We start from the raw sequence: 15,944 nt of genomic DNA, 5'->3' as shown, positions 1-15,944 counted from the left end.
ATGTTCTCATTCTTTTGTAATATACATACATTGTAAAAGGACTGAGAGTATCTGACCTGACAGTGGATTGACTTTTTGCGCCTGAATCAAACTAATGGCCCTTCAAACATCATATATTGAATATGGGGAAAGGTCTGTTCCGGAATGCTCACGTAAGTGAGCAAAGCAAGACCAGTCACCATGGAATGATCAGGTAATGACAGTTCCCATACTTCTGCAATGCATCATGTATGCAGCCACATCATTGTCAGTGTGGTAGCTATATTTAAAGTAATGCATGCACACCTTGGACTTTTAGATTTTTAAAGATAATTTTACATTAATTTATAAAATGTCTTTAGCAGCAGGATTCAAGTTTGAGTTTTTATCATGTTGGTGTTTGGTATTTGCAGTTGAAGAATAATGATGTTAAAATATGAGTATATGTGAATGTAGTTATAGCAGTAGTGATTTTTGTGTTATCATAACGAAAGTATGTTTGCTGTAAAGTAGCTGTTTGTTTTTCTTTGTTTCTTACATTGTGTTATTCACAATCAATGCTGTAGACTGAAAAATTGCCATTGATTGTATGGTTGCCATACAATGTGTAATGCGTACATTACCGTGAAATGCTGGATGGCTACTATTCAGAGTTGAGACTAAGTCACTGTTGTCGTTACCTCCAGTCTCCTGCAGAGTCAGTTAAATAGCAGCATAAGTCAAGTCAACTGCAAGCATATACATTCAAACTAATGTAATGAGTTATGTCCTGAGCTTTCTTTTTGTGAAAAAAGTTTGCCAGTCTCCATTAACTAATTAAGTTTATCATTTTTTTATGTGTTTTTAGAATACTCACAAGGAATTGCTAACCATTGTATTCAACCTGATTTTCTGTTGACAAATGCATTACTGCGTTGTCTTTCTTTTCAATGCTGTACCTAAGTAAAGATCCTGACTGCAGAACAGTGTCTACCTGAGTAGGAAACAATATAAAATGTACAATAAAAAGCATTTAGCTTAGCTATCTTAGTCTTCAAATCAAGTCACAGAGCCAGATGGAACGCCACTTATCTGCTGCAAAGGAATAGACTACTTTGATGTTTTCATGTACTTCACTGTATAACCTCTCACCCATCCTACCTTCATATTAGTTGAGACTATGGTAATATTAAAACTCTTGACTTAACACTTGTTCCCACTCCCCTCCAATTGATTCTAAGGTGCCTGGTGCTTTCACCCTGAACACAGGAACTTTGTGGCCATCGTCATGACATTGCAGTGCCACACGTCTCAACTTCACTGTCGACACGGTACATTATCTGGTCATTCAACAACATGGCTGAAGTTGCTATGGATGCTGTTCCTGGGTCTTAGTCCAGGGTCATGGGCACAGCAGGGGACCCAGCCCCACTCCATCAAGATTGAGGGGGACATCACCCTGGGTGGACTGTTCCCAGTGCACTCACGGGGCCCTGCTGGTGTGCCATGTGGGGAGATCAAGAGGGAGAAAGGGATCCACCGTATGGAGGCCATGCTGTATGCCCTGGACCAGATCAACAGTGATCCTGACCTGCTGCCCAACATCACACTGGGGGCCAGGATCCTGGACACCTGCTCCAGGGACACCTATGCCCTGGAGCAGTCTCTTACCTTTGTCCAGGCTCTCATCCAGAAGGACAACTCAGATGTGCGCTGCTCCAATGGGGAGCCACCCATCATCGCCAAGCCAGAGAGAGTGGTCGGAGTGATTGGGGCCTCCGGCAGCTCTGTGTCAATCATGGTGGCTAATGTACTAAGACTCTTTTCGGTGAGAATTCTCTATCATTTGTCTTTATACATCAGTCGCTTTACCCAGTCAATGCATGATCGCACACACAACAATACATCCTGTTAGTCATTTGATCGTGCTTCTGAATTTTAGGGTGGCTGATACACATTTGTTTTAAGGTCTACTTAAAATCTAACTTATGCATGGTCCAGAAGGGGAACAAAGTGCTGCTATCAGAAATTTTACGGTCAATTTGCTGCTGTCTTGTAGTAATAATTATTGTAAAGCAATGCAAAGGAATGAAAGGAAAAGTATTGATTCATTCTGAAAGGAGAGAACACTGTTGAAGTATTTAAGAGAAAGAGGGAGAGATGTAACTGTCAAAAGCAATATTTTGTGGGGTAAAATTGCATAGAAAACATACATTTTATCGTTCTAATATATAAGCAAATTACATGCTATGAGGAGTATCATTATACTGTTGAATCCATGATGAATGGCTCTATACACAGCTAGTTAATCCTTGTAATTTGCTGAGTGTGTTTATTGAATGCATTGTGGATTGTTTAGAAATGATTGACCTGTGATAATTGATTACACTGCTCATCGCAGTGATGGGACACAGAGTCCATCTAAATCCCATAGATTGTCACATAATCAGTGATTTAGTGACATGACCCACAACTGTAGTAATCTAGATATGATGAAGATCGATATTCTTAACTGTGTCCAATCTGCCGTCTCTGATCCCACAAAGTCAGCTCCCTGTCTTTAATTTTCTGCCTCTCACTTGTTGAGGTATTCTTTATACAGGGTCAGGCTATTAGCGAGCCAAGGAGTCAGCTTGTGTATGGAGGCAGATGTTAACTACAGAATTATAGATTCCATCTTCTATTAAGCCCCTCTCAGGAGCTCAGGACCCTAGGGCTGAAAATGGAGCATCAGGCCAGAGAAATGGCATTGGTTCTAGGATATCAACAAATTGTAACCGGTGTATAACAGATTTGACAAAATGCTGGGTTTCTTCAGTCCATATGTGCTTCTCTGATGTATGGTTGCTTAGAATCCTGGTGTGATGCCCACATGATGGCCCATCCTTTAATTTACCTTAATGTTGGAGCTCAGGGAACAACACAGAGTAAAGTCAAACATAGCTACCATTGCAAAAACAAGGTACATGAAGAAATGCATCATGGAATGTAGCACCCTCAGAGCAACAGTTGCCTGAGAATGTAACCTTCTGATCTTTGCATTGTCGTCTGAATTCATTGTTTACACACTAAGAAATGTGCCTTTGTAATAGTATTTACAGCAAAAATTAGTAACTATAGACATGGTTTAGAAAAGTATCTGTTGAAGATCCTACTTGAACTCATAAACTTCACTCAATTACTAGTGGATTTGGTAGCATTAGGTTTCAGGATCTGTTAGCCGCAAAATTCTTATAGAGGTAAAAAAAAATTAGGTTTGATGTAGATTCATATTTTATATTTATTTAAAATACCACTCATACACATTAGAGAGTCTCCCGGGTAGAAAAAAGGAATTTAAGAATATGTGTTTGGTCTTTTATAGGGGAAAGAAGATTAATGAATGAACACTTCTGATAGTTGAACCATTTGTGTCCAGACATTTAGAATTGATAGGTATCAATTAGTTTTAATAATTTAAGTATGTTACTGCTTTGACGTAATTTTGTTTGACTTTCCCATGGGACCATCATGTGACCTGTGATATAGCATGCATGTCTGGTGGTTTGGGGTGCAGATGACAGGGTTGAATTAAAGCAGCAAATCTGTCCCACATGTGGCCATCAAAATTAAATATATTGTATGGCTTACAGCTGAGAAATGGTAACCTTCCTCTGGGCTCTTGATCTATGTCTCTCTCTCTGTGCTTAACATAATTTGACTAAAACCCTTATAATCCTTCCAGATAATCTGTGAAATGGTTCTCTCCCCTCTCTCCTTCCCCCTTCACAACCCCTTGTGTCTACCTTTCTCTCCTCGTCCCTCCAAAGAACCTCTCATTAACTCTCTGGAGTCTGGAGCTATTTTGGCCGTTTTTGAGTACCTTTGATTTGGCCTTGATATGCTGCATAAAGAAATGTTTATCATACCAATGTTTGGTATCATTTTTTTCAGCACAATCTCACCTACATGACCTGTTAAATTAGGGTTTTCACTTTGGCATACTTTTCAACATACTGGACCCAAACAGACACAAAAACACAAGCTCCGTGTGGGAAAATTATGGTTTTTGGACCATATTTCACACACACATACTCAACAAAGCTTTTCAAAAGATTAATATTGAAGCACAAGTTGTATATGTGAACATAAAAAGGTAAAGTTGAGATATAATCAAGATATTTACAAAGAGAGCAGGTCTATCCATATACACTGTTATTGTGCCATCAATAACTGTCCAAAATAATATTTCATAAATTATTCAAAAAAATTAAAAAAAAAAATTTTTCTCCACTAGATGTCAGAATTGGCTCATTTATACCTTCTCTTTGACTACCGTGGTAATTCTCCGTTGCAATTCTTTTTTTTTCTCTTTATTCTCTGTATGTCAATAAAACATGTAAAAGATTCAAAAATCAAGATGTTCTAAGGAATTTGTACTATAGTGAAGTAGAATAGAATTAGATAATAAAATAAACGAAAGCAATACATGTTTTTCTCACCTCTCGCTGTCAACAACAGAATCTTGGTAGGCCAACATGTTTTTTTTTTTTGCTCTCAAGCGGAAATACAAACTCGACGGCATGTAAGGATATCCTGTCCGCTTCATTTCACCCAAAGTAAGTCCAAATGTACTCCTAAACTACTCAAAATCTCCCCCAAACTACTCAAAATAGGTTTATTATGACTAATACTAGTCATAATAAACCTAATCCGTTTTTTCTTAGACGTCTCTTTGTCCTCTCGCTTTCTCGTGCACGCTATAGCTATGAGTGAGCAGAATCACTCGTTTTTCTCCGTTTCATTTTTGGACAAAAAACGATGAAAATATTCAAATAAACGCAACGAGCGCATAAAAGAGCGCTTTTTTTAACGCACTTTTTTCATGGAATTGAAAAAATCGTAAGATAAGTTTTACTTGGCCGATTTACACAACTCAAACACTCAAATGTAGCTTCAGGTCTGCACTATCGCATGAAATCGACGGCAGCCCTCTGAGTGTCTTTGTTTACATGCTTCGTGGTCCGAAAGCTGACCAGCGCTCTGATCACGCCGGCGTGATCGTAGCCATGTGCGGGCATTAGCAGGGTCAAAGTCGATCCTACTGACATAAACTGTATCATTAAGGAAGTAGAACACCAGTAAATTAATCTTCTCATCCATTTTTTTTCTAAACAAATGCTTTTACTGCAGTGGCTCGTGCCATCTGTATTTCTGCATGACGTTTGCTGCATTGCCAACCAGTAGGTAAAGCTCTGGATTCCACCCTGTAGAAACAACTCTTTCCAAGTGGATTAATAGTGCCTTCACTCTGCAAGGGATTTTGGCGCCTTCCATGATTGTGCAGTTTTGGTAACAAAACGCTTAGCAAGTTGTCATAGAGAGAGGTATTATGTTGTAGGTTTACAAACTCTGTAAGGTTTTTTTGTTCAGACAGTTTGATGAATCATGTTTAGAATCCAGTTTTTGACTTCCGTTTAACTTTGAATTTGTCATGGTTTGTTTCTTCCAGGTCCCCCAGATCAGTTACGCCTCCACTGCGCCTGAGCTGAGTGACAATAGCCGTTATGAGTTCTTCTCCCGTGTAGTGCCTCCAGACTCCTACCAGGCTCAGGCCATGGTGGACATTGTCAAGGCCATGGGCTGGAATTACGTGTCCACACTAGCCTCTGAGGGGAACTATGGAGAGAGCGGAGTTGATGCCTTCCTCCAGATATCTCGAGAGGCAGGTTTGTACCGAGTTAGTTGTTAGAGTTTTACGTGGTAATAATTAAGACTTAGTCTCAGTCATTACTCAGTCATTACAGTCAGACTGGACAAAAGCAGTCTGGCAAATGTAGATTATTCCACTGAGACAACCAACTGTTGTCTAAAACAGATTGCATTAATTTAATATTATCGACCTGGGAATAGCAATCTCCTTAGTATTCAAGTGTGTATTCAGGCCTCGTCAGATACACTCTTCAACATCCATGCTTCTAGTCAATTAAGTAGGAACTGCCTTAAAGGTGTGTATTCTGCATGTGTTATGTAGGAGGGCTGTGTATTGCTCAATCCATTAAGATTCCCAGAGAGCCCAAACCAGGAGAGTTTGACAAAATTATCAAGAGGATGATGGAGACATCTAATGCTCGTGGCGTCATAATATTTGCAAATGAGGATGATATCAAGTAAGTGACCTATTTCTACCAATAAACTTCAAAATAATTCAACCATGACAACCACAGTAATGCCAAGTGGAAAAACAAATTGGTGGTTCTTCTTACAGACGAGTCTTAGAAGCAGCAAAAAAGGCCAATCTGACAGGTCATTTCCTGTTTGTGGGCTCGGATAGTTGGGGGGCAAAGAGCTCTCCCATCCTGGACCAAGAGGATGTGGCTGAGGGAGCTGTCACCATTCTCCCCAAAAGAGCCTCCATTGATGGTATGCAATTACCAATTAATGTGAACTATTTATTAGACACTTAAAATATAGACACCAGACTGATGTACTTTTTTGTTTCGTAATTTCATGAATAAGACAATATGTGCATTTTTATAAAAATAATTCAAATTCTGTCTCACCTCAGGGTTCGATCAGTACTTTTCCTCAAGATCTCTAGAAAACAACAGAAGGAACATCTGGTTTGCTGAATTCTGGGAGGATGATTTCAAATGTAAACTGACTCGACCAGGTATCAAGTATGACACTGGGAAAAGAAAATGTACAGGTAAGAACAGCGGTCATCTTTTAGTCATTACAAACGTAGATTTATAGTATGCGTAGATCACTGAAATAGATTATCTTTCAAGCTGCTCTTGTGTTTCCACCTGTATCACAAACTACCTATTCTACCACGTCTCCTACCCTCTCCTCATCATTCAGGTGAGGAAAGAATCAGTCGAGACTCTCAGTACGAGCAGGAGGGGAAGGTGCAGTTTGTGATTGACGCGGTGTATGCCATGGCCCACGCCTTGCACAGCATGCACATTGACCTCTGCCCTGGCTACATGGGGGTGTGTGAAAAGATGGACCCAGTAGAAGGAAGAATGCTGCTCCAGTACATACGCTCAGTCAGCTTCAATGGTAGGGTGGAATTGACACTGTGGACACATACATTTGACTTGCAGTTGGAGTAGTTCACATTCGCATTGGTAAACAACCGCAAACCAGTTTTAGAAAAGCCTCTTCATGGTTTGGTGAGAGGATAAGGGAAAGTAGGTCAGTTTGAAGACTGCACTCTGCATTAGCTGTGGGATCTCTGCTAATGTACCAAGACACAGTACACAGCAACTCTTCAATGCACTTTACCTCCCCAGGGTTGCATCCTCTCTCCATACACAAAGCTCGCTCTCTTTTCATCCTCATCTTTCATAAAAACCCATTTTACTGTCACTAGTTTGAGTTCAAGAAGCTTTCTATGAAAAGCATAAGCTATTTACTGTTCCCTCTTGGTGGGTGACCTAGACCTGTATGGGCGTTCTTTCTGATTGAAATGCCTGAAGGGACCAGGAATGAACAAACCAGAGAGTATAGCAAGCCTGTGTTCATGTACAAAGAGGAAGCCTTAGCAAGAAGCAACCTGTTAGCCTTGACTTGATTGCATAAGTCCCGACAGGAAACCCATGGTTGATTGTGTTTGCATGCCTCTCCCAAGTAAGATGTTCTGTACACATCTACTCAGAGAAGGCGGTTGACAGTGCATTGCACCCATATTACCTTTTCTATATCAATCCTTCAGTAAAAAAAAAACTTTGCTTGTTTCACTGCACTGAAAGGCTTGCTCATTTGTCCAACAGGCAGTGCAGGAACTGGGGTCATGTTCAATGAGAATGGGGATGCTCCTGGGCGTTATGATATATTCCAATATCAACTCTCCAACACCACCAACCCTGGTTATAGAGTCATTGGCCAATGGACCAATCATCTCCGACTCAATGTAAATATTTGTATTTCACGATGTCCGATGCATTGTAATGTGAACTCTATCAATACTGTTGTTTGTCTGAATATTGTGCTTATTGAGTTAATGAGTGAACTGTGATGTGCCCCAGGCAGAGGAGATGCAGTGGTCTGGGGGGGAACGTCAGATCCCTGACTCTGTATGTAGTTTTCCCTGTGAACCTGGAGAGAGGAAGAAGATGGTGAAAGGAGTGCCCTGCTGCTGGCACTGCGAGCTGTGTGACGGCTACCAGTACCAGCTGGACGAGTTAAACTGTGACTCCTGCCCCTTCGACATGAGGCCACTGAAGAACCGCACAGGCTGCCGACAAACACCCATTATCAAGCTGGAGTGGAGTTCCCCCTGGGCCATCATCCCTGTGTTCCTGGCCATCCTTGGCATCCTGGCCACCTCTGGAGTCATCATCACCTTTATCCGCTTCAACGACACCCCCATCGTCCGTGCCTCTGGCCGGGAGCTGAGCTACGTGCTGCTGACGGGCATCTTCCTCATCTATCTCATCACCTTCCTGATGATCGCCGAGCCTGGTGTGGCGGTGTGTGCCTTCCGCAGGCTGCTGCTGGGACTGGGCATGTGCATCAGCTACTCGGCCATGCTCACCAAGACCAATCGTATCTATCGCATCTTTGAGCAGGGCAAGAAGTCTGTCACGCCCCCCCAATTCATCAGCCCCACGTCTCAGCTGATCATCACCTTCATCCTCATCTCGGTGCAGGTGAGTGGGGTTCTGTCACTTTTCTGCCTTTCACTGAACCGAACGCGTGCCCGCATGTTATACTCAAGGTTTCAAGGCTTGATGAAAGGCAGTTAGCTAATGGTTGCTCATGAGTTTCATCTTCTGTCTCTTTAGGTTCTTGGAGTGTTCATCTGGTTTGCCGTGGATCCCCCCCACACCATTATAGACTATGAAGAGCAAAGACCGCCCAATCCAGAGTTTGCCAGAGGGGTCTTAAAGTGTGACATGTCTGACCTGTCCTTGATCTGCTGCCTGCTCTACAGTATCGTACTGATGGTGACCTGCACAGTTTATGCCATCAAGAGCAGAGGAGTACCAGAGACCTTCAATGAGGCCAAGCCCATTGGCTTCACCATGTACACTACCTGTATCATCTGGCTGGCTTTTGTGCCTATCTTCTTTGGCACAGCACAATCTACTGAGAAGGTTTGGCACTCACTCATGCTGACCAATTCAAATAAGATGAAAAGAAACGAGTACATTTCAGATTCTTTATTTTGTGTTGAAGAACAAATGTGGAAATGTCATTTCAAATGTGCGACAGTGTACGGTATGTCACATCATGTTTGCTTGATGGGGCAGTCACATAATGTATCTCCTTCACTGAATAGCACAGGTCACTTTAGCTAGTGGGTCATTTCTTAACTAACAAAGCAGTAGGGCAGGGAGAATATTTTAAAATTGAATTATATTCTGACTCATAGAAATGTATTTGGAATCATTCAGGCTGAAATGATCCAGCCCCCTGGTGCTTTTTGATTCTTTCACCTCTCCAGATGGGAAAGAAATGAATCAAAGAGGGGAGGATGGAAAAGAGGTCAAATGAACTAAGGGATAGCAGTAGTTTCTGTCCGACCAAATCATTCGTTATTTTCTATTTTAATACACACAAATTATTTTTATTAAGCAAGTATTAACTTTGATTTGTCAGATCACATTAATGTTAAATGTAACTGTCATGTGTCATGTCCTGAGTTACAAGACATTATGCAGATGAGTCTTTGAGTTGGAAATTATTTTGAATTCCCATACAATTATTTACTTAAACTGTATACAAGATGATGAAGATTGAATTCCTGCTACTTGGGATTATGGACAATGTGAAGCATTGTATTGTACACTAGCTCCTATCTGTGTTTAAAATATGATAAAGATGATACATTTCCTGACTAAAGCACAGCAATGCAGGTTCCACCTATTCTTTTCTAAACTGCAAAACAGCCTGGGATCAGTGGTTTTAGTAAAGAACACTGAAAGTGTTCTGTGGTTATCCATGTGTGACCACCAGAACCATTAAGATGTCAAACAGACATCTAGGAATAGCACACTCAAGGTCATAAATCATTAATCCTGAACATTAAACATACCCTCCGCGCAATTACATGAATGCATGAAGCCTGTATTCTATATACCAGAGATATTTCATCACTCATATTTTGATGCCCTACATGAGACCAACCTCATCGATTGTTGATTGAACTGATAATGATGTGAAGCTATTCTCGGAAGTATAGATACGTATAACCCTATATAAAAAGCATGGATTGTTTTCCTTCTGATGCAGATGTTCATCCAGACCACCACCCTGACGGTGTCCATGAGCCTTAGTGCCACCGTGTCCTTGGGCATGCTCTACATCCCCAAAGCATACGTCATCATCTTCCACCCTGAGCAGAATGTGCAGAAACGCAAGCGCAGCTTCAAGGCTGTAGCGCAGGCCGCCACAGTGTCCACCCAGCTGTCTCAGAAGTCCAACGACAAGCCAAACGGGTCCAAAATAGAGCCTGACAGATCACAGTGAGTAAAGCTGAGGAGATGTCCATGCACACCACAACCTGGGTTTGTTGGGAAGTATTTTAAATAAATGGTTACATTTGGATTATAGCATTATTGATCTTCTATCTGTCTTCTATCACTTCAGATAACCTTGGGGTCAAGAGGACTGAACATCCAGACACTTAAGATGATGGAGAAGTGGTTTCTTTGCCAATTGGTTTTAAAGAGAATTGTCTCTCACACAGAGAATACCATATTTTCTAAACACTGGGCAGCACAAGAGCTGTGCATTAACATAAACATGTTTTCTGTCAATGTCACTGGTGATCTGATTTGATGGACTTTCTTCATGAACCTCTACACACTGAACTGCTCCATCATCCTGAACAGACTGTTTTGAACATGTTAGACAGCTTTGCTTGGATTGTAACAATCACATAATGCAATTTTGTGCAAGGACAATTACAAATGGTGAATCAAATAATTACCTTTACCCTTATGGAAGATGTTTAGTGGAATCTCTTATGGATGCAATTACAATTTTGTGTCTAGTATGTTATGTATGTCAAACAGCACTGCATGGTTTTGTCTGTGTTGTGTGTATTGACAATACTGTTATTTTTTACTGATTACATTGGGGAAACTAGTTTTTCTATTCTACTGTGGTAATTAAAGGATAATTGAATACAGTTCTGACAATCCTAACAACTGACAACACTCCAAACAGGATACAAGTGATCACAAGCAGGATACAGTGTTCCCTAAAGCTTCCCAATCAGAACTACTATGGGCAACAATGCATGGCATTTCCTCATATTGTTTATAATAATGTCTTTAAAGTGTGGCTTAGAAGGTAGATAACTTTATTTTAAAAAATTGCCCAAAGGAAGACAAACTTCTTACTAATAAAAAGCACATGGAAATTTCATTTTTCCCCACAATTAAAATACAAACATTTTATTAAGTAAATTTCATTAACAATTTAAACCCAGTTGTGTTTACACTCCTTACCTATGGAGGTTAAGGGGAGGGATTACAATATATTTTAATTGTGGAGGTATCACTTCAAAACGCTTGTTTGCTGTTTATTTTATATATTTTGTTTTGCCATTAAATGTAACTCAGGTTTTCAGAAAGTGTGTATGAAACTAAATTATTGTTATGACTGACATTATGAAAAAATGTACCTTTACATGATGTACACTTCAAACAGTACTGCTTGATGAGGTCTTTGCTTTTATCCTGTGAAACATTTATGCAAACATTGCCCTCTGCAGGAGAAAAACTGCACAGGCACCAGATTACCTGCACGGTGCAAATTGTTAAAGAAGTTTTACAGCCTGATATGTATGACCAACAACAAACTACAAAGATTAGAAAACATAGTTTATTTAACATAAAAAATTGCAATTTCATAATGGAAGTATATCTACAAAAAACATTTCACAAAATAGAGAGGCAGGTGTACAGGAAATATAATCAACATGATAATGCTGATAATCCCTTTTGAACACCATGTAAAGTAAGATTTCTCGCTTCAATTTGTAAATGTTTCAGAGGCATTCAGTTCAGAAGCAAAGATATTTTGCAAACTGAGAACAGAATATAGACTAGTCAGGGTTCATTCCAGGAAACTGTCTAGGGTCAGGCAGCTGGGGAGCTTGGGAGGAGCGGGGCGGGACACCTTCTTTCTTTTGCCCTTCATGATGAGTGGACGGATCTCAGACAAAGGAGACTTATGTGGAGCAGAGCATTAAGGAATTAAAATAGCACTTATGCAAATGATGATCGGAATCGTTTTCTGTCTTGCTATATAACCTGTTACAGCCTGATGTAGTCACTATGTGTCATTAACCTGTAGCTAGATGTGCAAAAACCTAATCACTTGCACTAGTACACTGGAAGATACCCTTTAAAAGTAAAATTATTGGGTAAAAGGATACAGGTTGAATGAACTTAGTCCGTCCACCCAGACCATCATAGCCACTCCTCACCTGAAATAGAATTGTATCACAGAGGAATGTTCAAAACAGACAATTGAAAGAAAAAACAACAACTACTGTTCTTGTGAGAGTGGGGCCATAGCACAGACATAGGTAGGAGTGTATGATTATAGGGATGGTGAGAACCATAAAAGTAAAAGGAAGGATCCTCTGATTGTGTGACACATACCACCCCTTGTCTATTCCTCTGAGGATCTAACATGCTACCAAACATCTTCTTCCTGAAGAGGAGAGAGTTCCGGAAGAATGGATCCTCTTCGTCTCTAACCTGAGTAGAACACCCAATACCCCAGCTGATGTATTGCATGTCCACACATCTACACAAAACTTACTTTAAACATTTGAAAATTGATCAGAAATCTGTTGGTGGAAATGTATGACCTTACCTTGCTTCCAGAAGAGCTACTTTCACACTGTTTGGAAGATAAAGTCCTGTAAAACAACACAATTGAACCGTATCAAATTTATCAAACTTATTTAGGCACAAAGTATGACTATGACTTTTGGATTCTCATGACACCCTACTCACACTCCAGGGTCCAGGCGCATCTTTTTGGATGGGACCTGTGCTGGCCTCACAGCTTCAGGGGTGGTAATGTCAAAGGTCATGTTTAGGTCAATGTCCTCACAGTTAGCAGGCTGGTGAAGATAGGGCTGTTTAAGCTCCATCGGAGCAGGGCTGGAAGACATTCAAATGTGATTTTTACACAGACATCTAGACATTAATGAACTTAACACCTTGTGGCATGAGGATACTTCAGAGATGCAGCAAACCTCTCAAAGACGAGACGGCTCAGGGCTTCATTTGTGCGCGTGGGTGTGCTCAGTGTCTTTTGAAGAATTTCCACTTTCTTTTTTAGACTCTGTCCAACGATTAAAATAAACAGCAAATAAACCACATCTCATATTTTGCATTATGCTGATATTCACAGGTTATTATATAAAAAATATAAATGCAGCAGAATGCCTTACACTGATCTCTTTGTCAGCACCTGTTAGGTCATTCTGAACAGCCTTCATATCCTCCTTGGTACGGTTCATTTCCATAGTAGCTTTTTGTAACTGCAGACACATGAAACACTATTCATCCAAGACTATTCAAGACACACAAATTACATTTTTTACAGTAAATCGTATAGACAACTGTAGGTCAACAACAATATAAAGATTTTCTTGTAAAAATAGGTCATTCCCACATGGCTTATTGCTACCTTGTTGTTTGAGGTAAAAACCTCTCGTTTGAGTTTTTCACACATTTCATTTGAAGATCTGAGGCTCCCTTTAAGGTTGTCATACTCCCTGACGTGGGCAAACAAAAAACAGGCAGTGGAAAATTAGAAATACTGCAGGTCCCGTGTCCAGTGATCTCATTTGCTGGCTGCAGGTGAGATGGAGGTCCTTACTTCTTGAGAGAGATGCAGTAGATGGAGAGCTGTTCCACAGCAGCCTGGCCCACACCCATGTCTGTGATCATAGATTCTACCTCCGCTCTCTGGCCTTGCAATAACACATCAAGACTAAAGAGAGGTCAGACAGATTATGTTAGTAGAGCACCAGGATTATTCTTCATTCATTTGAACAATCAGTTCAAAATCAACCAGATTTGGCATTTGATTTGATTCTAGAGAATAAACTGGGGTATTATGAAATCTGGATAATTATGATACAAGTAAAAAGTTATCCACCATATAAATGCGTCATTGTACACTGTACAGAGCAGTGTGCCTGTGCCTCAGTGAATGTGTGTTCATTATATGATACTGTACTTCTCATAAGTTTTCATTTTGGTCATGAGTTTGCGAGCTTCCTCCTTGGCAGCCTGCGTTTCTTTCTGCTGGGTTTCCAAGTACTTCATTTGTTTCTGTTTCACATAAGACGCTTGTTGTAAGTATATTTTGGAATGGTTTGCAAAATTACTTTTAGTCACTATTCCACATGTGACTTTAGCAGACTCAACAGATGGCAATTTACCCTGAGAGCAGAGCAGAGCATCTCTTTTTCTTCAATCTCCTTTCGGACATTGTTCAGGTCTTTCTTTTGCTTCTCCACAGTCTCCTTCAATTTGTTTACCTCTTTACATCTGTCACTCCAGTGAGCCTCTAGGGATCAGACATAGTGGAGTTAATAATGTCTAAACCTCTATATAACTCATCAAAAAAAATAGTTCATATCAAGCATCACTATAGCCAAAAGTGGTAATGGATTTTTGTTTGATCATTCACTTACCATTAGCACTTAACGTAGCTTTCAATCTACTCAGTTCATTCTAAGGAGGAAAATAAAATGACATTTCTGAGAGTTAAGTTATTTTTTGATAGAATATAAAACAGAATACTTTAAACATTAACAAACATGAGGGTTTATTTAGAAAGTAAATTGTACATACTTAGTACATAGACTTTCAGTATTACCTGTAAGCTCTCTGGATCTATGGATGAGTTCTCTTCTTCTCCACCAATATCAAAGAAGAGCTTATTAATAATGTGTCTTGTGCTAACCTATGGGAGAATCACAATGCACAGCAGAATTGATATTAGGTGGCATCAAATGGTGAAACCAGAACTTTTTTGTGGGATGGCAAGCCACAGACACAACAAGACAGATTAATGGTGCTGTGACAGCCAGATTGTTTAGTGAGAGATGTGAGAACAGTTTGCATGGGGAATAGATGAGTATAAAGATAGATACCTGTTTTCTACATTGGGGGCAGGTCTTGTGAGGGGCTGTCTGAAACCACTGTTGAAGACTGAAATCAGAGAAAGTTAATATATTGACTATATAAATCAAATATGGACATAGGGGTCTATTCTCTCAAATGACTTTCAAAATATAATGTAATTTACAAATGTGATCATTAAGCAACGGACTGGGGTTAACCTGTGTCTGACATTTAACTTACCAGCCGTAGTGGAAGGTGTGCCCACAATGGATGGCAGCAACATCTCTTGAGTGATCAAAGAAGTCCGAGCAGATGGTGCAGTAGGCTCGAATAGGCATTTTTTAATGGCCAGCCTATAAAAATAAAACATAACAGGTTTATAAAACGATCCAAACATGCACTTGTTGGCAATGCATTTCTGTCATACATGTTTTGGTGAAAGCAATTCCTAGAAAGTTTACTAATAAGCTTGCTAGTCCAACAAAATCAAAAACCAGATACTGTGTATTATTATTATTAGTAGTAGTAGTAGTAGCCTAGCAGGCTTGAGTTTTTTAGGTAAGCTACTTACAGAAATGGCAATTCAGTCGAAAAAATTTAGTATAATATCTAGTTCAATCATTTATATTTAGACAACCCATCAGTCTCCAACATTCAGCATCTTGCTAGTCACGTTAGTTACATTTAAATAGAATATTTGTGTTTAGTGCAGTGCTAGCGACATAAACTAGATTGCTATATCCATTACGGCGCGCTTGGTTTAAACTAAGAGAGTGCGTTCAAGACTATAAACACGCGACCATATTGATAAGGTTTTATAACTACGTCTGGTCAGTTATGCAACTGCTCACAGTTTAGAATGATAATATACGCACACGTAGTATTTTACGA

General features: G+C 40.0%; 2 protein-coding genes across 2 annotated transcripts; one reads left to right on the top strand and one right to left on the bottom strand.

The window, feature by feature from the left end:
• The first annotated feature begins 1,318 nt into the window (after nucleotides 1–1,318).
• Nucleotides 1,319–10,416, top strand: grm6b (glutamate receptor, metabotropic 6b). The gene is made up of 10 exons (XM_084704943.1): nucleotides 1,319–1,786; nucleotides 5,450–5,666; nucleotides 5,972–6,107; nucleotides 6,206–6,360; nucleotides 6,506–6,646; nucleotides 6,802–7,002; nucleotides 7,716–7,855; nucleotides 7,971–8,594; nucleotides 8,730–9,041; nucleotides 10,180–10,416. Exons 1-10 carry the CDS (start codon nucleotides 1,334–1,336, stop codon nucleotides 10,414–10,416), a joined length of 2,616 nt encoding a protein of 871 aa, XP_084561069.1. The 5' UTR covers nucleotides 1,319–1,333.
• Nucleotides 10,417–11,764: 1,348 nt separating this feature from the next.
• Nucleotides 11,765–15,913, bottom strand: traip (TRAF-interacting protein). The gene is made up of 16 exons (XM_084704944.1): nucleotides 15,625–15,913; nucleotides 15,294–15,406; nucleotides 15,083–15,140; nucleotides 14,806–14,892; nucleotides 14,621–14,660; nucleotides 14,366–14,493; nucleotides 14,161–14,255; nucleotides 13,798–13,911; nucleotides 13,606–13,693; nucleotides 13,367–13,456; nucleotides 13,169–13,257; nucleotides 12,924–13,073; nucleotides 12,781–12,826; nucleotides 12,564–12,662; nucleotides 12,335–12,385; nucleotides 11,765–12,126 (listed from the first exon to the last, which is right to left on the bottom strand). Exons 2-16 carry the CDS (start codon nucleotides 15,389–15,391, stop codon nucleotides 12,013–12,015), a joined length of 1,347 nt encoding a protein of 448 aa, XP_084561070.1. The 5' UTR covers nucleotides 15,392–15,406; nucleotides 15,625–15,913; the 3' UTR covers nucleotides 11,765–12,012.
• Nucleotides 15,914–15,944: the final 31 nt, after the last annotated feature.

This window comes from Hypomesus nipponensis, chromosome 9 (assembly GCF_054491055.1).
Source record: "Hypomesus nipponensis isolate SF chromosome 9, ASM5449105v1, whole genome shotgun sequence".
Classification (NCBI taxonomy): domain Eukaryota; kingdom Metazoa; phylum Chordata; class Actinopteri; order Osmeriformes; family Osmeridae; genus Hypomesus; species Hypomesus nipponensis.
Note: the sequence above shows the minus strand (reverse complement) of the source record. Positions and strands in the feature narration are given on the sequence as shown.

Coding starts and splice junctions, on each gene's coding strand:
- grm6b (XM_084704943.1), top strand. CDS start 1,334: ATGCTGTTCCTGGGTCTTAGTCCAGGGTCATGGGCACAGCAGGGGACC. Junction 6,647..6,801: donor TGGGAAAAGAAAATGTACAG/GTAAGAACAGCG, acceptor CTCATCATTCAG/GTGAGGAAAGAATCAGTCGA. Junction 7,003..7,715: donor ACGCTCAGTCAGCTTCAATG/GTAGGGTGGAAT, acceptor TTTGTCCAACAG/GCAGTGCAGGAACTGGGGTC.
- traip (XM_084704944.1), bottom strand. CDS start 15,391: ATGCCTATTCGAGCCTACTGCACCATCTGCTCGGACTTCTTTGATCAC. Junction 13,912..14,160: donor AAAATGAAAACTTATGAGAA/GTACAGTATCAT, acceptor ACCTCTCTTTAG/TCTTGATGTGTTATTGCAAG. Junction 12,386..12,563: donor AGAGGAATAGACAAGGGGTG/GTATGTGTCACA, acceptor ATTCTATTTCAG/GTGAGGAGTGGCTATGATGG.